Below are 26,625 nucleotides of genomic sequence, written 5' to 3'. Positions count from 1 at the left end.
GTCTACATGCAGGGACCCCCTTACATCAGATTTAATCCTCTTCTGAGCAGAAAATCCCCTTTCACATACAGAAGAGGAGACTGGGAGGACCAGCATGATGTGCACAAGATATAGGATGTTCTACAAAGATTGGATCATTAGTGTAGGTTTTATTTAATCAAAAAGTAATAATTACCAATTAAATGAACAAGGATGTGATCAAAATGGGGTACCTTGTAATCAGAGCAGAATGGCAACTTTGTTACCATCATCTCCCATAAGGCATGGTAAGACTTGCCCATGTAGTTCCTAAAGATGAATGTCTTCATGGATTGATACTCCTCTCTAGCCAGATTGGAATCACAGCCATTTCTGAAAAGAGTGAAAGGAAAAACTGACCAAACAATCTAGGTTAAGGATCAAAGTAGATGTTTGAAATGTTGCTCTGTGTTATACTTTTTATAACTTTGATAATTTAAAAAGAGTCACTAACCTTGTTAAGACAGAGTTGAAGTGGTCTAGCAGGAAGTCCAGCTCCTCTGCACCATAGTCTGTCAGCTCTCGTTGCTCTGGCCAGGAATCATGACTGAATATCTTGAATGACTTCACTGCCTTTGTTGATGCTGATGTAGACTCTTCATCTATCAAGGAATAGAAAGACGCAGTTGAGAGAAAGAGAAAGTTGAATGTGTTATAATGATAGTTTATCTTATTTTCACATATTTTTCTTTTAAAATATATAATTCTGTGCTTTCACTTACAAAGCAGACTGCTGAATCTTTGCTTCAAATGAAGCAAAGTGCAGTCGATGGTTGCTCTCACTGCTTGTTGCAGCTTAGGTGTGCTTGCCACGGAGAGTCCTTCCTTTCCCAGCCCAGCAGCTTCACATTTGATGATGATCCCCTGAGTTCACACAACATTCAACATTTTAGACAAGAATAAAAGATGAATAAATATAAAATAAATCAACTTCAAACGTAATTAAAAAAATACTGCTCACCTGATACTTGTACAAAAGGTGTGTCTCCCCCTCAACCTCTTGTTGTCTTCTCTGGGCCTGAAGGTCTGCCAGTAATTCTGCCAGCCTACCACCCGGCTTGCATCTCACTGACATGGCCTCAATAGTTGCAAGGAGATTCTCAATTCCATTCACAGCCTGTAAAACATTTAAGTTGTAAAAACACATAAAAGGTAAACGCTACATATTCCTTGATAAAAAAATATTTTTTAACATTGTTTTAATAAGTTTAAACTATTCTTCTTAACATGTCAACATTACCTGAGGCAAAATAATATCATTTCTTTGGAGAAGAAGGCTGAATTTGCTTATGGCCTCAAACAAGTCAGCCAAGAAGTGACAGAAACCCACAAAGCTTCCATCTTCCATCATCTTCTTGACCTGCAAGACATAACCAATTAATAACCACTAACCACCTATATCAGTTATTTTGAATGCCTCCCAAATATGAAATCATTTTGAAATTAAATACAGACCTTCCTTGATCTTCCAGCAATATCAGCATTGGTGGATGATGCAGTCAAATGTTCCATGTGGTAATAAACTGCTGTGAACTGGCCATGGTTCTGCAGATGTCTATCCTTTCCTCCAGGTTTCAGCAAGGTTTGCAGGGCCCGGTTCACATGTGGAAGCCAGCGTGTCCCACTGACAGTACCTGGTACATTGACACGCACACCCAACTCCTCTCCAAGTGCTCGTAGTTCTCTCATAGATTTGCTGCTAAAGTGGTATGTCTTCCAAACCATGTTGAGGAAATTGTAGACATGATCCACCATTGGAATTTTCCTTTGCACAGATAGCATTGCCAGCTCCAGTCTACAATTACAAAGAATTCAACTTAAAATTAAACATGCATTATTTAGGCTACTACCTTATCTTTATTCTGAAGGTTCACATGTAACCTACCTATGTGGCATGCAATGAAATGGGACAATAAAACCCCCTGCCTCAGCTTGGAGGAGGGCTATTACCCCTCCTTTATGCCCGAGATTGACTGCTGCACCATCAGCTCCCATGGCAACTGTCTTTTCTAACCACACTGCTTCTGTTCCTAGATGCTGAAATGCCTCTTTAGTGGCGTCATATACACCTTAAAATGCAAGCACGTTATGACTATGGTGTACAATTATGTCTTGTATTCACTAAAGTTTTCCCCCCCTGTCATCATCACACATCACAGCTTAATCATTATGGCACCTTGAGTAATTATTTAAACTGATACATATTCACAGTAAAGACAGCTAAAGAATTTAGTAATGGGTCTAAACATAATTTAAATATATAATATATAAAACATACCTTGAGCATGTTTCACTTCGATGTGGCCAATCAAAATATTCCTTGGTTTCCCTTCGTTTAGGATCCTTGCGTATATGATTTCGCATTCCTTTGTTGAAACGTCGGTGTCCCCATCGATCATAATTGATATATACGGAGCATCTTTGATCATTGTGTAAGTCTTCCCCTTCAGAGTATCCGCAATTACTCCAACAAATTGTGCGCATACTGTATCGTTGTTGTATGTTTCGTTAATTTTTAAGCCATTCTTCCTTTGAAGGTCGAGCTGGCTTTTGAATTTGGTGAAGGGTAGTTCCTCCTTAGCAACGAAGTAGGCCGTGTTAAATTTCAACATCATCTCTGCCTCATCTGCGCTCTGATTTACAGCCTCTTGTCTTCTAAAAGCAACCGGCAGTGGCGTTGCTTTTTGATTTATGAACATATCACGGCATACTCTGTGCTTAAGGCTGAGACTATGTTTAACTAAAGCATTGCGTTTAAACTGCGAAGTGCCTGCACTGTCGACAAACTTCGTTTCTCCCGCATTTTGGGGGTAGCGACTGCAGTACTCGCAGTTCATGGAGTTCGTCTCCTTACAGTACCTCAGCCAGCTAAAATCTCGAACCCACTCTTCCCGAAAATGGTGGGTTCGGGACTTTTTCGCAACACAAACCTCGGACACATCATCAGACTGTGGCACTGACTCTGGCACACTAGCCGCAGGTCGGAAGAGTTGGTGCGAAGGTGCGCATAGAAGGTTGTGATATTTTGTCTGTCTCCCACAGATGTTTACGCGCGCCGCGCGGTCGATTATAGACCCTCCCCCTCCACGCATTAGCCAGTTACAGTGGCCATTCCCTATTCTTCTCACACTCATCACATTCCGGATTCATTAACGCGCAACTTCCACGTTTAACTTGTAAAAAAAAAAAAGCACAAATTTGCTGGTCGCACATGTGCGACTGGATGTAAAATTCAGTCGCACACACTCAAATTTTGGTCGCAAAATGCGACCATATGGTGGCAGTCTGGAGCCCTGAGTTGATATATTTATTATGTATCTAAATGGACCAAGGTGAACATATTTAGACAGTTTGTGAACCGTTTTGTTTTTATGCAGTTGAGGTCCAGTGCCTCGGCAGCTGTCACAGTTGCTAGGAGACAAGAACAGTCCTCCATAGGCTAGACCGTCCCATTTAACAGCCCTCAGTCCTTCAAAGGATGAAGCCTCTGAATCAGGACACAGCATATGGTAAACAGTGAATGACTCTAGCACAACTCTGAACAAAATTCAATGATGTCAAGGCTTTAATGTGATTGGTTGTCAAGGCACTTGTGCCCAATTAGTAGTTACGCTTTCTCCAATTTACATTCACAGCAGCGCCATCTTTAAAGGGAATGAAAGCGAGGCTGAGAGGGATAGACAGACATACATCTCTTCGGTGAAAAATAATTTTCAGAAAAATTCAGTTGACAAAAAAAAAATGAGCTGTGGAAAATTATAAGTGATCTATAGGAGCTTTATACTGCTTTTTACAGCGGATGCCATTGAAAATACAGTAAATTTAATAAATAGTAGGCCTATGTGATCTCGGATGCTGCCAGTGATTTTATTTTTTTAATCCTTGCAGTAATCTGTGCTCATTAATTAGCACAACCAGTGCTCGAACTGAGTCTTATGGGGGGTCCCCACCATAAAAAAAAAAAAAATCGCCATAAAACATTTTTGGGGGGCGGGGGGTTGTTTAGTTGGTTAGTCTCGCAAAATACAATTTATAAAAAATATAAAATATATTTGTCATAATATGCATAAACATATACTATTTATTAAAAACTGTTGATAAAGAATAATATATATATATATATATATATATATATACATATTTTCAGTCCAATGTTATAGAACAAAGAGAGATAAACTACTATTCTTCTTTTAAATTACTTAAAGGTCCCCTGACATGGGGTTATTTTATTATTTTATAATGTTTCCTGGGTTGCCCTTATAATGTTAGTATCAAAAATAGACATAATTTAGAAATAAAAGGTAATTTTCCTAGCCTGATTTTAGCCTCTGATTTGAACGCTCTGTTTGAAGGGGCGTGTCTGCTGTGGGATTCAGTGTAGCCAGCCACTGCTGTGATTGGCTGACATGCTTGCATATGAAATAGTTATGTATTACATGCGAAACTTTCTCGAATACTTTTACTACCGCTATTATACGTTTTTACTATTACAGCTATCGAGATTAACGAATCGTGAGAAGTTTTTTAAGTATTTAGATCTATTCCCATCACATAAAATGTTGCCGTGATGAGCATTGAGCAAACAGATGATAGTCTGTTGATCGCGAGAATGAAGATCTTATCATTGCAACTCAGTTTCTGCTCTCTCTCTAATGCTTTCCCCAATGCAAACACAATGATGTAAATACCTAATACAGTAAGAGCTTTGTTGAGCAGTGTAACGTGCGTCCTTGATTTCATAACGAGTTGTCCAGATAAACTCGCGCTGTGTGTGGAAAGATTGTTCTTTGATCACTTTCTGTATAATTTATTCAGAATTTAAATAAGATTATTTTCATCCTACTAAAAGAAACGATGTGAAGTATTTTAGTCACTGGCTTGACTTACTGATGCATAAACAGTATTGAACGATTTTGAGAGAAAGATTAACTTACCCGTCTGAACTTGAACAATTAGGCTACACATCTTGTTGCTTGGTAGCTCGATCGATTTATTTTCAGACGTTCATCGAGTTGAGGAAACAGTCGTCGGTGAAATGTTTGGACCATACACAACTTGTCGGCGCATTTCCAGAGAAAATCAAATTAACCCATTGTTTCTTCAGAGGCTCGGATGAAGAAACTAAAAAATACTTTTGTGTTCATTTGTACATCCTAACACTGATCAACTGCCATGCTTCGCTCGTTTGCAAGCCATGATATCTCTCGAGGAAAAACTCAAATCTCAAAGCTATTTCTTTAGGAAAAACTAAAATCGCGCAGGCGCGTTCGTACTTCCTGTTCCTAGCTCGTTTTCTCATGGGCGAGCCAAATTCTCTGGGCGGGCAAAGCAGAGAAGGGGAGGTAACCTTTCCCCTATATGACGTCATATAGTGGAGATTCAAGATCAGCTCGTCCGAGATCTCATTTTCTCACAGGCAGAGAAAGATAGCCAAAACTATCTGGAATAGACGAATACTGGAATTTCTAGACACGAGGGGACCAAGTACAGGCTAGTGGGACTAATATTAATGTTAAAAAAAAAACAGAAAGTGAAAATTTCATGTCAGGGGACCTTTAAACTAAAGAAATGTCTCAAAAACATGTAGAAAATAATCAGATGGCTTCCAGACTCACTGGATGGGTATCACTGTCAGATTCAACAGTGGCACAGGAATAATTATTTCATAATGTCTCAGAAAGCAGTGATAAAGGAGCAGTCAGTAACTTCAAAAGGATATCTATCTTCAAAACTTTTTTATTACTTAAACAGTAGCAAAAGGATGGAAAAATACGTTCAGGCTGTAATGACTGTAGAGATGAGATTATGGGAGCTTTACTCAAAGGGTGCCGGACAACTGGGCAAACAGGATACAGTCTTTGGAATAGTTCATAAGTTTAACATCGGCATGTCCAGGAGATTCTCAAAAGTTTTTCAGCATCATTACTCCAGTCTTCAGTGTCACATGATCCTTCAGAAATCATTCTAATATGATTTGATTATCAACAAACATTTATGATTATTATCAATGTTGGAAACAGTTCATATTTCAGTGGAAACCGTCATACATTTTTATTTTTCAGGATTGTTTGATGAATAGAAAATTCAAAAGAACAGCATTTATTTGAAATAGAATCTTTTGTTAAATTATAAATGTCTTTACTGTCACTTTTGATCAGTTTAATGCAACCTTACTGAATAAAAGTATTCATTTCTTTCCCAACATTTTTTTTATAAATTCTTCCTAACTAAGCTTTTGATAATGCTACAAAAAGTTTCTATTTCTATTTCAGATAAATTCAGTTCTTTCGAACTTTCTATTCCTCAAAGTCAAAACAAAATGTTTTCAACATTGATAATAATCATAAATGTTTGTTGAGCATCAAATCATCATATTAGAATGATTTCTGAAGGATCATGTGATGAAGACTGGAGCAATGATGGTGAAAATTCAGCTTTAATCACAGAAATAAATTACATTTTATTGTATTATTATTTTAAATTGTAATAATATTTCATAATTATACTGTTTTTAGTATATTTTGGATCAAATCAATGTAGGCTTGGTGAGCAGAAGATACTTTTGATCAGTAGTGTAGGCTACTTCCAACAGAATGATTCTAGCTTTATTTACAAATGTAGTATTTTCCCTAAAAACAACTGGATGATTGATGTGACGCTGTGATAATAATGTGTGTTCCAAAAGACTTGATTAAACACATGAAACTAGTTTTTAAACATATAAATTGTGACAAAACAGGCTGACAGTCTGTGTGTTGGTGGGGATTTTTCAACGATTTCAGTACATACGATTTTTACATAGTTGCGTCCAGTAGGTAGCGGCAGAGGACTGTTGTGAGTGAGTAAGTCAGTCAGCAGACTATTCAACCATTTCAGCGAAAAAGGCTGCTTTATTCAGGAACAAACAATGATATGGCGATCAATGTCAATCATTGCCATTTCCTAGCAGCATGAAAAACAAGTTTTATACAAATTCTGAATGGATACCAGAAAGCACACAACGAGCGCTCCCTTTATAATTACTAAAAAGCTGTTACTCATCTTCATCGAAATCTCTAGCACTCCCGTAGAGAGATGGTCCTCACTGCAGAACACGAAATCCAGGGGAGGATCCAACTCCTCCCACCTTACATATACCTAATAAACCTACCCATCTCTGCCCCCTGATCCCTAACCCCACCCCTAATCCTACCCATCTCCGGCCCCTAATCCCAACCCTAATCCTACCCATCTCCGCCCCCTGATCCCTAATCCCAACCCTAATCCTACCCATCTCCGCCCCCTGATCCCTAATCCCAACCCTAATCCTACCCATCTCCGCCCCCTGATCCCTAATCCCAACCCTAATCCTACCCATCTCCGCCCCTTGATCCCTAATCCCAACCCTAATCCTACCCATCTCCACCCCTTAGATCTGGATCCAACACCGCCCCCTGGATCTCGTGTACTGCAATGAGGTACTGTGCCCGTAGAACAAGGACTATTAATAATGGAAAAAATTGTAACTTAAGCTTAAAATGTTTCCAATTTAGGCTATGCAAGGAATACAAAAGCCCCGACATGGAGTGGATAGATATAGTAGAAAGATATATAGAGAAAATTACTCAAAAAAGTCAGTAAGAAGCTTTCTCAATTCTCTTCCCGACTGCGAGTGGATGTTTATTATTCACTATTATTATTCATTATTCATTATTATTCATTATTATTCATGTGGGGCGGGGTGTTCACATTTTAAAGAGACATGGCAACTAGCCAATATACAAACTTAATATAAATTATAGTAAATAATTAATTCACGTATTCGCGTAATATCACGTATTAATTTACCGTATCCATTGCATGCATTTAATCAGATTTTTCATTATTATTTTTTACTCAAATAAAGATATCTGAGGGACCCCCCAAAGTCTATTTTTAATTCTTATGGGGGGTCCCTAATACCTTATGGGGGGTCCCGGATCCCCCCAGCCCCACCAGAGGGTGAAATAGGAAATGTATTCTGTTCTAATCTATTCTATTTATTTTAATACAGTCTTGTATTTGCTAGCAACTTAATAACTTCCATCATGCACTACCTCACAAAAACAAATATTTGTATTTCCATGCAACTGGGGATACAGAAAAGGTGCCAGCCCGGAATGTCACTTCCTAGTGCTCCTCATTGTCAGTCTTTTATTAAATAAACAGAGATAAAAAATAATGCTGTACGGGAAATGAGTCAGTTTCTGTATGCACATCTCCCCAGCGGTTACTTTGTAATGCAACATGGTTTCCATCTTTCCCCCGTTGCCTTCAGCAATCAAATATTTTTTTTAAAAGGAAAGAAACCTATACTTTGAACTCTACAATAGATTTAAAGTTTGAGAGGTTTGAAATGTTACTGCAGCATTAGAAGCATTCTGTGGATTATGGTAATGTGCATAATAGCCTATGCATTTAGAAAAATAGAAAAAAATATTATTTTAAAATTTAAAATAACTAAAGCACTACAAAATGTTCCTTAGAGGTTTCTCCTCTCTGCTTTGGATAACTGCAATGCTTATATTGGCTGAGGATTCAGGAAAGCAAGTCGTGAACTAGAGTTGAGCAAATCACAATAATTACCAGATGAGAACCATCATATTAAGAAAGAATTATTATTATTATTATTATAAAAGAACATAAAATCATACTAATAAAATAACAGCATCAAAATGATCACCTTATGTAAGTGCATCAATGAACAACCCTGATACTACAACAATATTGATGTGTCGCTCTAATCATATTTGGTTAAATATCATTCAATATTGTGTTAATTCTATTGAAATAGCTTTTCTGACCTCCCTTGTGCTTATATAAGAACATAAATTTAAAACCAATTAGTAACTTGACTACATGCATTCTATTTTACCACAAACAATATGAGAAAATCAGTCCAATAACAATAAAAACTGATAAAAGCAGAACTGCAGTATTCTGAACAAAGAGGAGACTTTTCAACAGCAACCTTTCCAGACTCTTCAAGGTTAGTGGTTTGGGCTTCATAAAATTGATGGCTTTTGGACCCAAGTTGGAACATTAACATTATTTACAGTTTCTTTTGCCATGTCTGCCCATCTGTTTGCAGTTGTTCGGTGTTCAGAGGCAGTGTTGTGTGTAACGCGTTACAAAGTAACGCGTTACAGTAACGTAACTACTTTTTCGGGTAAAAAGTAGTGTAACGCGTTACTACTGAGAATTTGGTAACGAAACGTAGTTCCTTTTTCTATTCCGCACAACGTTACTTTTCCCATGGACAGAATTGACAGCAACAGTGTCTCCTCAGCTGCGCGCTTGCAATAGTAGTCACAAGCTCCACATGGTACGTGACAGAGGCTGGTAGCAGAGCAATCAATTCTGTGAATTACACTGCGCAAACCAAAAGTAATACTCCCACCGGATGAAGAAGGGTTGGCTCTCCACAGAACATAAAATATTAATTGTATTGAATTTTTCGTGTATGAGGAAAGAAACAATATGGACGTAACAGTTCTTCGGACTTGACCGCTCTGAAAGCGGCACTAAAATACTGCTTTAAATCTTTCACAGAGACCTCAAACAGGCATTTAAAACACCAAATATTAAGGATTGGCATATCAAGCAAAATAATATTCGATGATTGCTCGAAAATCGTACCTCTACCCCCACATGCTTACAGTAAGACGGCGTTCGCTCAAATCCCGCTCCGATATTAAATTTCTCTGTATAGACCTGCGTGTTGTAGCCTAGTCATTAAAGAAAACGATTTAGTTTCATATTTATGTTTAAATAAAATAATTTATTTTTTAATTTCATCAATGTTGATTATATGAAAAGTGAAAAGCATGAGTAAGAGCATAAGATGCGCAATCGGGAGACAAATGGAGTGGGCAGACATGATTTTGACCACTTCATTAAGTTTGTTTTTGTAGAAAGCCTTTCTTTAAAGTGAATTTCGTTTTGTATTAATTGTATCTTAATTTTAATCAATGTTTCATCAACCAATTGTCTTTAATAAATAAGCAGTAAATATAGCAGGCAATATAATCAGGATTTCTCAGGAGCTCCGTGCCGGCGCGTGGACTGAGCTCGTCTCATAAATGAACCGAAACTTAGCGCAAGCTACTTGCCTCAAAGATCTGAGAAATATATAGAAAGCTTGAAATGTGTACTTTAAAACAAAACTATTCAAAACGAGAGAAAACAGACTCTCTGCTTATGTAATCTATATGAAATGTGCATTTCTCTCTGGCGCGTTCACTACTGTGAAGATTGCGAGTCAGCATCGTCAACTTTATCTTTGCAGCCGACACTGACTGACAAAGAAAACACTTGTTTATTAATAAACAATTGAAATGTCTCCTTGCTATATTTGATATTCGATATTCATAATCATTCTTTTGCCGGTTCTTTGTGACATTTTTCATGAACGCGTCACCACCGCTCAATAGTTAATATTGTGCTTTGGTGTTCAGTTTATACAGGTTTTTCAAATGTTATTTAAATAAATATATATATTTTTTCTATCTCAAAATCTCTCTCTTTTTTTAGTTTTTTTTTTTTCTAGTTTTTCAATAAGTAGAGTTCATGGTAGAATTTTATGTAGGCCTACACATTTAGGAACAGATATTGGGTTCTGCCCAAAGTCAAGCAACATAAAAGTAACGTAAAAGTAACGAGTAACATAAAAAGTTACTTTCCAAAGGGGGTAACTAAGTAAAGTAACGGATTACTTTTTTTAAGAAGTAACGAGTAACGAGAAAACACTACTTTTTAAAAGTAACTTCCCCAACACTGTTCAGAGGTGACAGAGCCAATGTGGCACATAATGCATTGTTACCATCTGAAGGGCAACTTCTGCTACCAATCCACCTGAGACTTTGTATGGGAAGCATAAGACTCCGCTACTGCATGTTTTAATGGGCCAAATGAAATTGGAATGACTCAAAATCAAACTGCTAAGTATTTAAAATTCTACTTCAAACTAAATATATTTAAGGCTGTGGAGAATTCTGTGCTCTAATGTCTCTGTTCAATGATTCAAATGTTTTATTCAGTTTTCCCAATTATGCGTTCAAATGAACACAGGTGCTGGTAATGATTGCCATATCAGTTTGATTGGTTAAGACGAACTATAGGCTAATGAGGTTGATCAGAATTTCAGCCACTCAAATACTCACAATTTGCACACAGTTAATACACGAACTTGTAGTGGGAGAGTCAATGTAGGAATAAACAGAAAAGATACGTTTATTAATTTAAAAAAATAACATTTAAATAAATATTTGTAATAGGTATTAGGTACACAAAAGGGAGATGGATGTATTATATATAGGCCTATTGTGTTTAAGGCCTTCTGTGTGGTGAAAACAATGTAGCCATACTGATAATGATTTGTTGTTGTTGTTGTTGTTAAAGGGATAGTTCACCAAAAATGGAAATTCTGTCATTACTCACCCTCATGTCTTTCCATAAGCCTTTCGTTCATCTTCGGAACACAATGAAGATCTTTTTGATGACATCTGAGAGCTTTCTGTCCCTCCAGTGACAGCTTTGCAACTGACACTTTGACACTTCAAAAAGTTCATAAAGAGATCTTAAAACTAAACCGTATGAATTGAGCAGATTAGTCCAAAATGTTCTGAATATTCACATAAACATGCATCAACTCATACATCAGTTGTGGTAAACGGTGCGACAACAATGAGGTTCATTCAGGTGCATTTGATTTGGGTTGGAGCAAAACTCTGCAGGACTGTGGCTCTCCAGAACCGACGTTTGCCCACCTCTGGTTTAAAGCGTTCGAGTATCTTCAGAAAATCTGGACTAAACCACTCAATTTATAGTTTTACGATCTCTTTATGAACTATTTGAAGCATCAAAGTGGTAGCTGTCTATGGAGGGACAGAAATCTCTCGGATTTCATCAAAGATATCTTCATTTGTGTTTCGAAAATGAACGAAAGTCTTACATGTTTGGGACGACATGAGGGTGAGTAATTAATTACCGAATTTTCATTTTTGAGTGACCTAATCCTTAAATGGCCTTGGCTTAGGCTACTTGATCTGGCTAAGGATTTTATATGTATATCCTAAATGAAATATTTGCTGACTTTTTTGTGTGAAATTAAGTAAAAAAGTATAATATTAGGCTACCTTGATAATGATTCTACTTGGTTTTCTGCACATGTCATGCATCTAATTATCTTGACTCTTGTTTAAGTGGTAAACAAGTAGGCTATGTTTATACTAACTTTTGAAAACTTTATTGGGGTGAGATATTTTGTTGTAAAATGACTTCTAATTTTGTGGGACTGGTGTAATTAAAAAAAAAAATTGATGTTCATAAACATTTAAGTGTATTTCACTGTGTTTAGATCAGCATGGTTTTAAACATTGTATATTTTATAATGGATTTTCATTGTATTGGGGCATGCAAAGAAAATACATAAAAGTAATTAAAAAAGTATAGATAAAAATAAATGGGAAAAAGGTAAAAACTTTTTTAAGTGATTATCAATAACAAAAAAAAGAAATGTAGGAAAGTGTCGAAGTTGAAGAAATACTAAAGTTTGAACTCTTTAAAACGGGTTTAGCAGTTACGCCAAAAAAGTAATAGCGTAGGCTAGTGATATTGCTTAGTTGATATATCTTGGCCTGGTTTCACAGACAGGTCTTAGATTAAGCCAGGATTAGGGCTTAGTTCAACTATGACATTTAAATCGTTTTTATAAACAGGCCTTAGAAAAAAACATTATTATTTTTTTTTTTTTTTTTTGAAAAAAAAAAACATTAATGGTGCACTGCAAAAATTTCTAACCTCCCAACTCAAAATATTCTAGTAACTGGTCGGTCACATCTAAATTTTTATTTAATTGGCCCAAGTGAAATTCTGCAAAGTAATACAATTAAATTTGCAGAACTTCACTTTGGGCCAATTGAAAAATTTAGATGTGACCACCATGCAGTCACTAGAAAATTTTGAGTTGGGGAGGTTAGAATTTTTTTTACAGTGTGTGCATTTTGAGACAAATGGCAGTGACATTGGATATGCCAGTGCAAGTTGCGTTCAGTTAAAACATCTCAAACATGCATTTTAGTCTGAGACTAGGCTTAAACCTCGTCTGTGAAACCGGGGGTTTATGTATATTTTCAAGTTCTCAGCTATACCGAACTCTGCCACTAGGGGCCAGGCTCCTCTCTCCTTTGAACACTATTGTTGGGTGTTGAATGCTAAGCGAGGTGTTTTTCTCCTCCTCCAAACCTGAAGCCGTGTTCCAATGAAAGCAGGTGGAATTCCCCCTTTCAACCAATGGCGCTCTGCCCTCGCAACAATCTCTTCGAAAAGGATGTGTGGGCTCGGATATGGCTCTGGCGTGAAGTTGTTGGAAACGGACAAGCCCAGGAAGCAGGATTTTGGCATTACTACACCAGCTAAAGCTTAGGGCTGCCCGCTTGAATGGGAACAAGTGAGCGGATCATTCATATTTTTGGTCAAACGAACACACTGGGAAGCCACTTCGGCGACGTCGGATTGAAGAAGATTTCTACAAAAGTTGCTCTGTCAAAAGCGAGCACGCATGAGAAATAAGAGTGACCTCTGGATAAAAAAAAGGCATGGATCGCAAGAGTTAGACTAAGTTCTGACTCCCCTCGAGCTGTTTGTTTTTTCAACTCTGGAGAAGGACGTAAAACAGTCACCATGCCTGCCAAAACAAAATACAATTTAGTCGATGATGGACACGATTTGCGGATTCCTTTACATAACGAGGAAGCATTCCAACATGGGATTAATTTCGAAGCAAAGGTGAGTTTCTTTTGACACGGAGATGTTTTTCAGCAGAATGTTTTATTTACATCCTGTTGCAAATCCTGTTTCCAGTCCTAGGATACATTTAAAGTTATTTTGCCTTTGTTTACATTCCGCATTGTCAATTTAATTGAGCCCGTGAGTTCTGATACCACATCTAGTTTTACTAAGCCCAACTTGTCGACAGGAGATCTAAAATATTTAATCTCGTTGGCTTTGATTTCCAGTATATCGGTAGTCTGGATGTGGCTCGACCCAATAGCCGTGTGGAGATTGTTGCGGCCATGAGGCGGATAAGGGTGAGTTTTTATGGTTCCAGTTTACTTCTACTGCTTCCTAAAGTCGAGTTAGCTTACAAAGTTTACTAATGTCAGTCATTAGATTTAGATGTATATAACTGCCTTCTTGGTATTCCAATAAAGCGCCACGACGAAATGACTCATCCTCTGTTCCGCACGGGTGGTCTTCATGCCTCGAGCAACAATCAAAACACAAAAGCAGGACAGATCAATGAGCAAATTGCCTACAAAATGAGAGGATGGGATATTGATAGCCCTGTCAAAGTTGCTTTGATAAACATACACAAGTCCTGTAAAATACGTCGCCTTTGGCTACCACAGTGTTCTGGTATTTTCATGTGTGTAAACAGAGAAGGGCTCTTTGAAGTGGGGGTCTTCTGAGTAAAGCACTTAAAGGGCCAGTTTTGGCGCCCACCAATCACGGGCGATGAAAATGCAGTGGCTTCCTTTATTTGATTGTAATTGTGTTTAAACCCAATTTCCCAATTTAAAAGCTTCACATTTTCATGTAGTAACTAATGGGGTCTACAAGCTACGTTCTGAATCGCAGGGTCAGTGTTCACTGCTTCCTCAGTTAGGCCTAGGTGATATCTGTAAGTTCACTTTACTAGGTTCAATTCAAATCGAAATGGCCTGCAACGTCATCAACTATTAAGAAAATATATGATGAGGATGAATGTATTATAAATTGTTTGTAGCTCATCATATTTGAAACCCCAAACTTTTTATCTACTTTATTTGACTATATTTATTTATTAACTTAATGACAGTATGCTCTTAAGTATGAAAATCCATATTAAAAATGTTATATTCTCTTCAACCACCTACAAAAATAGAGGTAAAAATAGTATGGAATTAATAACTTTTTAATCCCTACCCCCAAGTATGATCTTCAAGGCAGCCTGTTGTTGTCAGTTAGCTGTATTAATGGCAGGTTCTCAAACATCCACTACTGTATTGCTGTCAGGGAGGTTTTACCTGAGCATACTTCCTTTTCCTGGTATACTTTGCATTCCATGGCCCTGCTTTCGCTATTACGGTGAAACTTATTTCAGGGAAGTGTGATAAGAGGTGGTTTGAATGTAACCATTGTAAGGCATTTTTTGTTTGTTTTTGCAACATCCTGGTTTCCAGCATGGCAGCAGACACCAGGTGCAAATGATCCTATTAACCTTTTCAGTGTGCTGGACCCCCTGCAATGGTCTACTGGCTAAGGGACAACCATGCTTTTACAGCAGCAAAATATTGTGTGAACACAAAAGTTGCACAAAACCAATCATCCTGTAGTGTTTAGTTTTAAGTTCAAGCAGTGACAGCATTGTTTGAGCTTGCAGTAGACTGCCCTATGACACTGCATACAGTAACCTATACAACACTGATTCTGAGAAATGTTCCTAATTGATTTCTTATAAATGTTAACACTCCTTTCTATAAATGTGAGCAGTTAAGACAATCCTTTCCTTCACAGGGTGGATTTTGCTAACTGTTGATTACTTAAAAATTTTAGTTACTGCATTTTGTTGTTGCACTGCAGAATATTGTATCAGACCATGCATAAATATTTTGCATACAAAACATTGCATTTTGAGGAGAAATTCTATGCAATAATGCTGACAAAAGAGATCCTACTTGTTTGATTGTAAGTCCCATTCACCATAATTTATTTGGCAAGCAGTTTGGCAAGCAGCTTCTCTGTTTTGTTACTGTCTATTGTTTATTGCTCACTGTTTGTTGCTATTGTGTACTTTAACAAAATGCACACCATGGCATATGATTTGTTCCAACATAGGACATTTCCATTAATCCAAGGAGTCATGTAACATCTAGAGAATGCATTATTGCAGTTTGCAACTTTAGATTGGTCATTTCAATGTGAAAGCTTAATGTAAAGAGAGTAGTGCATAAGTAGTTAAATGTTTCAGTGCTTTCTGTTCTCTGGTATTTCACTTTGTAGGATCGTATGATGCGGTGTCTATGAAGGAAAGGAGAACATTTCAATGGCTGTCGGAAATCATTTCCGTTTAATCTGCCTTTGATCTTAATTGCCATCACCCTAAGAAAGGAACTTAGGTTGAAGGGATCTGGTGAATATATTGATATCACTTAAATCAGATAATGTTGTAATATTGATGTGAGATCAGGTGCCTCAGACATTTTGGTCAATAGTTATGATAACAAAAAAATATTCAGACGCTCTTTGTGCAGGAAAAGGTTATTTAGAGTCCGTTGGGGAATTAAAAGCTTGAAGCCTATAATCATTGGTCATTTTCACCACACCCAGATTCAGTTTACCCAGTATAATGAGCTGGAGTCTGAAGTGTTTATAGGCTGTTGTCATGCTTTATTTGGTGCAAAAAATGTTTATGTTAAACACCAAATAATAGATATAAAAGTGTAAACAAATGTCTAGATCACCTTATAAAAGATCATCTTGTTCCCTTCGCTGTCTGAACAACAGTTAAGTATTGTAGTGGTTGATTGTGCTGTCAGTTTCTTAGCTTCACTTTATTTCCACATGATCTCTCCCAATTAGCCTGTTTTTTTAATTATTATTATTGAGCATCACAATATATGACAACAAATCCATTTAAGCCTCAAGCCTTCCTTGACTTCAAGCCTTTTTAGTGTTAAGCAGCAGTAGTGGTTTGTTTGACGCAAATGTGTGACACAAACCCTAATCCAATGTGTGACAAGTGGACTTAATTATAGGCCTACCTTAATGTTTACTCTAGCTTCACTGATTTATGAGATACCTAGGCTAGCAGACTGACACCTTGTATGCAAGAACCTGACTGTGACATTATTTTTGTGGAGATGGTTAGCATTGAGTAGATATACTGTCAGATTTGGAAAGGGGGAAATTTACAGTCTTGCAGTCCTCTTGTAAAGCATTTAGACTAATTTGCATAGCCCAGCACACTTTGCTCTTATTGCTGTCTCAAATTTATTGCATTATATATTGTTAGCTTTAAGATGGTCAAACCTCACTCTTTGGAAAAATTGATGATCTGCACTTTAAAACGGCACCTTAATTAACCGACTGATTAAGTCATGTCGGAATGAATTCCTTCATATCGAGGTCTCTCCTCTAACACTGTGGAAGTGGAAATGTTGACAACTAACTTATAGTTATTGAATATAATTTTTAGGAATGGTCTTCCTTTTTAGGAACGAATTCAAGCTAAAATTAGGTGATCTTTCCTGGTTGTGATTCACTGCTGTTCACTCCGTCTCAGCTGAACCCTGTCTGAAAAATGAATAGCCTTATGTTCATATGCTATTAAAGACATTCTCTGCTTCCGAATGTGAAGACCATAGCTCCCCTTTTCCCTTGATGTGATGAAAGTATGGTTCACAATGGATTTCTATTCTACAGGGGTTAGGAAGAGGGCTGGGGCAACATTTGGGACAGGGAACCTCTGAACCTTTAGCTATGTTGAATGAAAGCAGAAAGGTTATTAAGAGTGTTCTAATCCCCCTTATTGATTCTCCCTTTCTGTCCCTTCATCAAACCAATTTGGACGTAACACTTAGTTTAGTTTAACTGTTCCCATTGGTTCATGTTGGTTCAACTTTGTTGTTTGAGTTTAAAGTCGTGACGGAACAGAAGTAGCGACAGATCTTGTGTTCCGTATTGTGATATATATTGACTGTAACGGATTATCAGAAAGAGAAAAAAAAGTAGAGCGGGGAGTTGGTTCTATTAATCGGTTATTGATTGGATTTTGAGATGTGGGCTCAAAAAGTGGAGCCAGATAAACGTGCACTTCACAAGAGAAGTCTGTCCATTTCAAGGTCAAAAAGGTCACGGATGCATTGTTCACATTAATCTATAATATGCATTTAGAAAGTAGATGGGGTGAATTTTAAGTCTGGTACAGAGATCGGCCAAAAAAAAGCAAAAAATAAATAAATAAAGCTGTTTGCCGATTGTGTGTTTGGAGTAAAACCTTTCCAGTTTTGTTTTATTTTGGCTGATCTCTGTTCCGGACTTGCACACACACTGCATTGCAATAATTTCCCAAAATGTCATTTGTGTGGAAATATTACGAACTCTGTAAACAGGACACACTGTCTGAAGATGAACACAAGGAGGAGTGAAAATTCTGTAAGCACAGCAAGTTCACGGTTCAATGCCCTAAATATTGAATTGGGGTTTACATGTATTCTCTAAAGGGAACTGACTGCCTTCAGAAAAGTTTCAATGGCATTTTCTTTTCCTCTTACCTCCATGTAATGTCTAATAAAGTAGTGTTAAGCGCTACATTGTTTACAGCTGTGAATTTTCTTTTTTTTTTTTATTCAGCCCTTCTGCGTTTTTTGTTTTGCGCTGTGAATTTTCTTTTTTTTTTTTATTCAGCCCTTCTGCGTTTTTTGTTTTGCGCATGTATGTTTTATGTATGTAGTATAATTAATTTCACAAACCTAAAGTCAGACCATTCTGTAGTGTTTTTGCTTGAAATTCTTGAAATTATACAATCTAATATCAAAAACAACTGCTCTTCTTACATGTGTGTAGCATCTTTGTTTGATCATCATGATTAAAATGCAGTGGTTGCCTCTAATTTCAAATGGCTATACTGATACGTTTTGTTTAAGGTCAAAGGCAACCGGTATCGGAATTGGGCCATTTGCTTGTAAAATCAGCAATCACAATCGACCATGAAAAACATGATTGTTACATCCCTAGTTAATTTTCATTTCATTCTGACTTGAGGAAAAAAAAGGCTTTTTTTGTTACAACAGGCCAGTATTTGCCCATTTTCCTTTCTTTTAATCAAATGGGTAAAAATGGATATCCTCACTAATATTAACTTTTTTTCATCTGAATTAAACTGGATGACATTTGACAGTGTCAAACAAAATCCAGCCGTAAGAGAGACTTTTGGCAAGGATCCATTCTGTTGATGTGCCTCATTTTGTCTCCAAAGAGCCTCTTTAGATTTAGAAAAGCTCTCTATCCCCTTAAGAACTGAACATCCTCTGTGTAACATTGACTAGCGTCAGAACAACAAAGCCATAGGATACTCGAGCCCATCCCCTTCTTAACCATAGTAACGGAGAACAGTAAATTGACTCATAACTCTCCTCCTTTCTCCTTGGAGTGTCTTTGCCTTGCGGTCTGTTATACGGGCTGTTTTCACCCCCCATCAAGCACAGAGCAAAATTTCATCTTAAAAACATGTTTTGCGTGTGAGTGTGTTTTTTTTTCTTTTCTTTTAAAAATACCCCCTTTTCTGAGACCTTTCATTGAAACAAATGAATATTCTGGCCTAATTTGATCCTCCTTTTTAATTAACGTCTCCAGTGGCTCAGAGGTATAACTCATTCCTTGTGATTTTCTTCTTTTTTTCTTTCTGTGAGGGTAAAAAAAAAGTCATTAAGCATCTCTGAGAAAAATCCAGCAACCCGGTTCTGTTGCATATTGAATTTTTCTTTTTCTTTAAAGCCATGGCAAGCGTGATTAATAATGTCCTTGATGCTAAGAAAGAAATCACTTGATAAATTAAAAAGATTCAAGAAAACACCTCCATTTGATGCGGTTTATTCAAGTTTAATGGCCCCAGCGCATCACCCACTGTAATCCATCAATAAACACCACATCTATTGATCTGTGGCTCTTTTTTTTTTTTCATTTTAATACTAAAATGAGTTTATCCAAACTCAGTTTTTACATTTTGCATAAAATCGTTCAACATAAATTATGTCCCGCCCGCACAATGAAGACTCTTCTTTTGGAGAGGTTCAGTCACTGTGAATGTCTGTAGACTGTGATTTAGTGCTTCTCTCTCCCGTTCTCTTTACAGCTCTCATTCTAGTGTTGTTTAACCCACTTCATACCCTGGGGTGATTTACTGTCTTGTGTTTATTTGAGTCTTTATAGCTCGAGCATTCTTTGGGTTCTGATCGAAGACATGGGTTGCCTCATCAGGACGTTAGAGCTGCCATTTTAAGATTGATAGAAAAAATATCAGCAGTTATATTACCATAATTTTGAGATTTCAGTGTCAAAACATTTTTATGGCCTATTTAACCTCTTTTGATTTGAAGGCCCTCTGTTTTCCTACACAATATATAAAGCCCCTCACCACAACCCGTGGTTTAGTGCTTTTATAGCCTACCTTTAGCTTTTTACTTCTGGCGACTGGATTTAAGCTTCAAAAATGATAAAAGTTGTTAATCTGTGATAATTATCTTGATGGACAAAATGGGCAAGTATAAACGTTTGTTGATGACAGAGCTAGTTTTTTGCAATCCAAAAGCCTATGGGAAAATCCTATTGGGTTTTTGTCGAGGGAACCAGCTTGATGCTAACTGCCGGTTGGTCTACGAAGTAATGTCATACCTGCACCACTCTATTGTGCTGGGTTAGATCCTACTCTGAAGTAGGAGATAATATAGTTCCCCCAAAAGGTATTCCTAGAACTAAAATCGTTCCCAGATCCTGCGGTGCGAACATGCCAAAAAAGCGGGTTCTTCCGCCATTAGTTCTAGGAACTATGAAAAGGTTTGTCTGGTGCAAAAGCCCCTAATGTTGGCTAAACGCATACTGCATTAATATGCATTATTTGTTAAAGGCTAATTAATTGCCTTTCTTCACTTGGTGGATGTTAATTTATTAATCATCATTAAATAATTAATTATCAGAAATTTGCCAAATATGTAAATGGTTTTGCCAAGTGTTCATTGGTATTATCATTACACTTTTTTGCATTAAGTCCTGACAACCTGTTATTAAATCAGGTGAAAGCCTTCTTTATGCTGTCGAATGAATGAGCCTGTATGTGAACAATCATAACTGTGCACGTTGTCTTGTCTAAAGTCTTTCCAGACCTGTCATGTCAGACTCTGTGATGCAAATTATTTGCACTTGCTTTTAAAATACTCTATTGAAACATTAGTTGTCTGCATTGCAAAAAAAGTGTTCCAAAATACAGTGATTTTGCACTTTAAAACAAGTTAACATTCAGAATGTGTCTTGCCTTTTTTGCTGTCATGTGATCTTTCTTCCCTGGTTTATCATTGTGACGGCTCAAATCGTGGCATGTAGATGGAAATAGTCATGGAAAGAAAGAAACAAAGAACATGATTAGGGGAGTCTTTTAAGAATTTTTTTTTTTTGGATGAAATTAATTTAAACAAGTCAGTAAGTTTATGCATTTTTATAGAGATTTATACGGTGGCCGAGACAGCTCAACGCGCTGCAACTGAAGCAAACACATGCAAATGGAGAAAAACGCGTGCAAATAGAAAAAAACACATGCAAATAGAAAAAAACGCATGCAAATAGAAAAAAACACCAGCAAATAAAAAAAAAACATCTTCATCAGTTTCACAACACACGTGTGCTCCAAATAAGGAAACGCGCTGCAAAAGTTCACAACACAACCAAATACAGAAAACAGCTGCAAATAACACAGACCACAACGGAAATGTTTCCAGGGGAACCAAATAAGTGACGAACCCGGCTGAGACGTGCTTATTGCTCATGAGCTTCCCTATGCCATACTCCCTTCGAAGGGTAGATTGCAGAGCCCTTTTGGAGTGAGCAGGGCTCTAGTGTGCTGTTACTGTGCGTTCACACCGGACGCGAATAGCGCGTCAAATTCGCGTCTACCGCGTCTAGTTTGACGCTTGACCACTTTGTGTTAATTCGCGTGTCAATGGCGAAATTGACGCGCGTGACAACAAAAGTTTGAAGCGAAATTTACGCGCGTCAGAGGCGAAATCGGGAGGCGAAAGTTTCGAAACCCGTTGGCGGCCATCTTTTTAGATGTTTATCGAGCATTAGCATTAGCATTATTCGAGAGAGTCACCGCTCGTATATGCTCTGGAGAGCAGAAACAGCTGCGTAGGGGACATCGTCGCTGTACTCGGGTCCACCAGAACCTCCGGTGGGTTTCAGGAGTTTCACAATTTGCTCCAGGAGCTAGGTTTGGTGGACCTAATGGTGAGGATGCTGACGAGGACAGCGTAGGCCGTATAAGCCCTCGGCCTCGAGTGGTCTATGCCTGTCGAGCCCGCGCTCTACAGTCCGGCGCGAGGTTCACCCTCGCCCGCATCCACCTAATCTGTAATTTATTTTTGTTTTGATAATAAATGAAGCCAGCCTCCAAAAGTGATTAATCTGTCCTGTGATTTTTTTTCTCTCTCTCACACATCACTGTCCAGACACGAACTTATATGTTGGTTGTCTTTACATTATAATAATATTTCATATAATCTAGATATGGAATAAATAGCATTCAATACAAAATGAATATGTCTCATATATTGAAATCAAGTTTTATGTGATAAAATATTTGCTTTGTTGTGCATTAGAACCACAGTCATATATTACAAAATTATTTATTGAAGCATCCAGATACTTCACCACGTGACAGCAGCAAGCAGCTAGGCTCCTGATTGGTTAACGCGGCGCGAATTGACGCAGAAGTTCAGATTTTTTAACTCGGGCGGCAGACGCGAATTCGCGTCAAACGCGTGAATGCACAAATAGCACTAACTAAATCATTCGCGCGTAACGCGCTTAACGTGCCAGACGCTCAATTCGCGCCATTCGCGCGAACGAGGCGTATTCGCGTCTACCGCGCCGCGCTCTACGCCTCATTCGCGCCGCAGGAATTTTTTACGCGCGTAACGCGTCTTTGCATTGACTTAACATTGAAATCACTCGCGCCTGACGCGCTATTCGCGTCCGGTGTGAACGCACCATCAGGCAGCCGTGTGGAACGCACTTGATGAAGGGAGCAACTAAAGACAACGTGCGATGTTCCCATGACAACGCAGCACGGTGTCCATCAGCTGGTCTTACGACAGAAATATGATGCTGTTAACATAAAGGATGCAAATACATTTTTATTTTAGTTTACAAAAAAATTTTTTAAAAATATTTTATGCGTTAGATATATAACGCAAAATATATAACGCAAAATATGCGTTATATATCTGTGTCTCAACTTTAAAATTTTGGACCCTACATTACCTAACATTTCTTACGAAACTTTTCTTTATGAAAATGTAATAACATGAAACAATTTGTACAGTGTAACTGATGAAACTTATAGATAAATATCTTTCCTTCATGTTTTTCTTCTTTATTTATTTATTTTAGTTTCCAGCTCATTGTTCTTTTCTCATTTGTATTCTGATGACATTGAACATATTGTTAATACATTTTGTACATTGTATACAAGTTGTATGTCATAAAAAATGTAATCTCTGTATGTTTTGCACAAACAAATAAATAAATAAACAAATAAATAAAGTATAATTTTAAGCTGTAAGCACCAGCACGCATAGATTTATGGATATCTATGCCAGCACGTCCCAGCCGGGTTCGTCACTTATTTGGTTCCCCTGGAAACATTTCCGTTGTGCTCTGTGTTATTTGCAGCGCGTTTATGTATTTGGTGGTGTTGTGAGTATTTGGAGCACACGTGTGTTGTGAAACTGATGAAGATGTTTTCTTAATTTGCAGGTGTTTTTTTCTATTTGCACGCGTTGTTTTCTATTTGCATGTGTTTTCTTCTATTTGCATGCGTTTTCTTCAGTTGCAGCGCGTTGAGCTCTCTCGGCCACCGTAGATTTACCTTATAAATAGACAGATCTCTTGTTCGCCCTAGTGAACGACAAGATCCAAAGTAATTACAAAACTACTGTTCAAGTATGAAATTAATCAATTATAAATAACTGCAGCTCTAGCTACTTCTGCTTATTGCAACGGCTCAAACCGTGGAATGTAGATGGAGAGTCATTCAATTTCAGAGAAAGAAAAAGAAAACCTTTTCAGAGTGATTTTCCAGAATGAAATATTTATGCTCTTCACATTAACACAAGTTGATATGCAAAAGTCATGCAAAGGAAAAAAAAAACAGAGAAGATCATGTTCAGAAATAGTGATTTTGCACTTTAAAACCAGTTAATAAAGTTTTTGATTTATTCATATAGGCTACAAAAAATCATATTGGATTTACCTTTTGTTGCTGTCAGATGATCTATCTTACATTGTGTCAGCTCAAACCGTGGCATTTCGATGGAAAGAGTCATGCAAAGAAATGAATAAAAGGACATGTTCAGAGAGTTATTTCCAGAATAAAAGACTAATTTTGCACTTTAACACCAGTTAATGCTGCTTTTTGATGTATTCATATACAAAACATTCAGGTTTGTCTTGCCTTTTATTTCTGTCACATGGTGTTTCTTTCCAGGTTTACCATTGTGATGGCTTAAACCATGTAGATGGAAAGTCAAACAAGGAAAACAACTGAAGATGTTCAGAAAAACAATGTTTTTCCATGATAAAATGATTCATGCTTCAGTTTAAAACAAGTTAATGCATTTCTTTTCATGTCGTGCTCTTATCAAATTTACCATTGTGGCAGCTCAAGTCATGGCATGTAGATAGAAAAATGAATGCAAAGAAAGGAAAAGAGAAGAACATGTTCAGAAATGGAGTGATTTTGCATGTTAACATGTTATTACTGCATTTTTGATGTATTCAGATACCAAACTTTCAGATATGGCTTGCCTTTTTTGCTGTCGCATGATCTTTCTTACCAGGTTTATCATTGGGACGGCTCAAACCGTGGCGTGTAGATGGAAAGAGTCATGCAAAGAAAGAAAAAAACAAGATCATGTTCAGAATTTTTGTGATTTTGCACTATTTAAACAAATTAATACAGTTGTATTGTGTACTTATTCATATAAAACTTTCAGATTGGACTTGCCTTTTGTTGCTGTCAGATGATTTATTTTACCACATCATTGTGGCAGATCAAACCATGGCATGTAGATGGAAAGAGTCATACAAAGAAATAAATAGAAGAACATGTTCAAAGTTTTTATGGCATTTTCTTTTAGTCTTAACTTGCCTCCCATGTAATGCCTAAAGTTGTTTTGTTTCTAGCGCAGCGCTGCTTTGTGTACAGCCGTTACCAGGGAAACGGTTCTATTTCTGCTGTTCCTAAGCGCCACCTACTGTTATAGTGGATGTGAATGTCTATATACCATAGACATAATAAATACATAGACGCCCTTTGGAACGTTGCTGCGATACGTCAACGGGTCCGCCATTTTGCGGAGGGCAAGACTGCACTGTAATCAAATGTAAGTAAACGGGTGAGCTGCGTTTTTTCTGGATAAAAACAAACTGTTTTTATATTTATCAACCGATTTCAGTGGTTTGTATGTGGTGTACAAAAAGTTCCATCTCTAGTCATTTAAAATCTCGATAGTTAGACTTGTAAAATATTTTTTTTAATAAAGAATGGCCAAGGCTCAGGCTTGTCATGTAATTTGGCTTTTTATTCTTGGATAAGAATGGTGAAGAAGACCCCCATACTGAGATATAATTTAAGTTTCTTATTGTGGAAAAAGCATTTTTTATGATTGACCAGATTTTAGCAATAACAAAGATAACTGATGGATCCTTTATGTTAGTACATATGTTACGGTACAACTATAGTGAAATGCAAATAGTAAATATAACATAAAGTGAGAAGTAATAGTAAATAGTTTTAGTAGTCAATAAAATAAACAAATAGTATACAGCAAATAAAATAGTAATGAATAGTATAATTATATAATATCATAAGTACAATAATACAATCATAAAAATATTGATAATAGCATATAGTTTATTAATAATACTATAATAATAGCAATAGAATAAGAAATATCAATTACAGAATATATACAATAAAAAATAAGTTAAATAGTGACATTTTAATATTTAACTCTTTTTGTTAAATTTCAGTTTTATTGATCAGTAATAGCCATTATAACAGAAGTAGCTTCAGTCAAACATACAGCTGCAGGATACAACGTTAAAATAGCCTAAATATAAAGTTATGAAACTTCACTTTGCCCTCAGCCAAAACGATTTACTAGGGATCCATTTATAGATTGAGACCAAAGATCGCCCGTTAGATATACACAAGACGAATTATGTCTCATGTTTAACCACTAGACTACAGACATCGGAGTCAGCGGCAACACTTCAGAAGCACTGGCCGAGGTACGGCTGTTCCAGGCGGGGTAGTCGAGCGCTGAGCCCCGGTGATAGCTTCTTACAACTCCGAAAACGTCAGATCAAATTTTTAAATGGGCGCTATCTTTATAAACAAACCACAGATTTGAGCTTTAAACAACTACATTGTCGACTGAAAAACTATTAAAACTACATTTCGTGACACAATAACAGTATTTTTAAATGTAACCTCTGAACGTTACTATTACTAATTAAATCACGAGCAAATACAACCAAAAAACAAACGTTCAGTCTTGCTTGTGAAAGGTAATTCCTCGAAAGCTGTTTTCAATTGTGTGGCGATGTGTACAGCCCCAAACAGCGCACAAAACAGGCATTTTTCTCAATTCCTGGTATGAGAGGTATGGGAAAGTTGCCATCCCCAACATGGCGGCGCCGTTGACGTACGCTCCAGCGGCCAATAGGGCGTCTATGTATTTATTATGTCTATGGTCTATACATACAAGT

General features: G+C 37.2%; 2 protein-coding genes across 3 annotated transcripts in view; one reads left to right on the top strand and one right to left on the bottom strand.

Annotated features, from left to right (window-relative positions):
• Positions 1-862: 862 nt before the first annotated feature.
• LOC130091839 (uncharacterized) lies at positions 863-2,221 on the bottom strand. The gene is made up of 4 exons (XM_056259963.1): positions 1,474-2,221; positions 1,259-1,378; positions 973-1,135; positions 863-882 (listed from the first exon to the last, which is right to left on the bottom strand). Exons 1-4 carry the CDS (start codon positions 1,798-1,800, stop codon positions 863-865), a joined length of 630 nt encoding a protein of 209 aa, XP_056115938.1. The 5' UTR covers positions 1,801-2,221.
• Positions 2,222-13,280: 11,059 nt separating this feature from the next.
• nos1apa (nitric oxide synthase 1 (neuronal) adaptor protein a) overlaps positions 13,281-26,625 on the top strand; it is a 112,364-nt gene continuing 99,019 nt past the window's right edge. Inside the window, exons 1-2 of one of the 2 annotated variants that reach the window (XM_056259781.1) lie at positions 13,281-13,824; positions 14,055-14,126. In XM_056259781.1, the coding sequence (XP_056115756.1) occupies positions 13,720-13,824; positions 14,055-14,126 (177 nt within the window). In that variant the 5' untranslated portion in view covers positions 13,281-13,719. The remainder of the gene's footprint in view (positions 13,825-14,054; positions 14,127-26,625) is intronic. The other variant, XM_056259780.1, reaches the window with a different exon arrangement.

This window comes from Rhinichthys klamathensis, unplaced genomic scaffold, assembly GCF_029890125.1.
Source record: "Rhinichthys klamathensis goyatoka isolate OS25496 unplaced genomic scaffold, OSU_Roscu_1.1 h1tg000007l_1, whole genome shotgun sequence".
Taxonomy (NCBI): Eukaryota; Metazoa; Chordata; class Actinopteri; order Cypriniformes; family Leuciscidae; genus Rhinichthys; species Rhinichthys klamathensis.
Note: the sequence above shows the minus strand (reverse complement) of the source record. Positions and strands in the feature narration are given on the sequence as shown.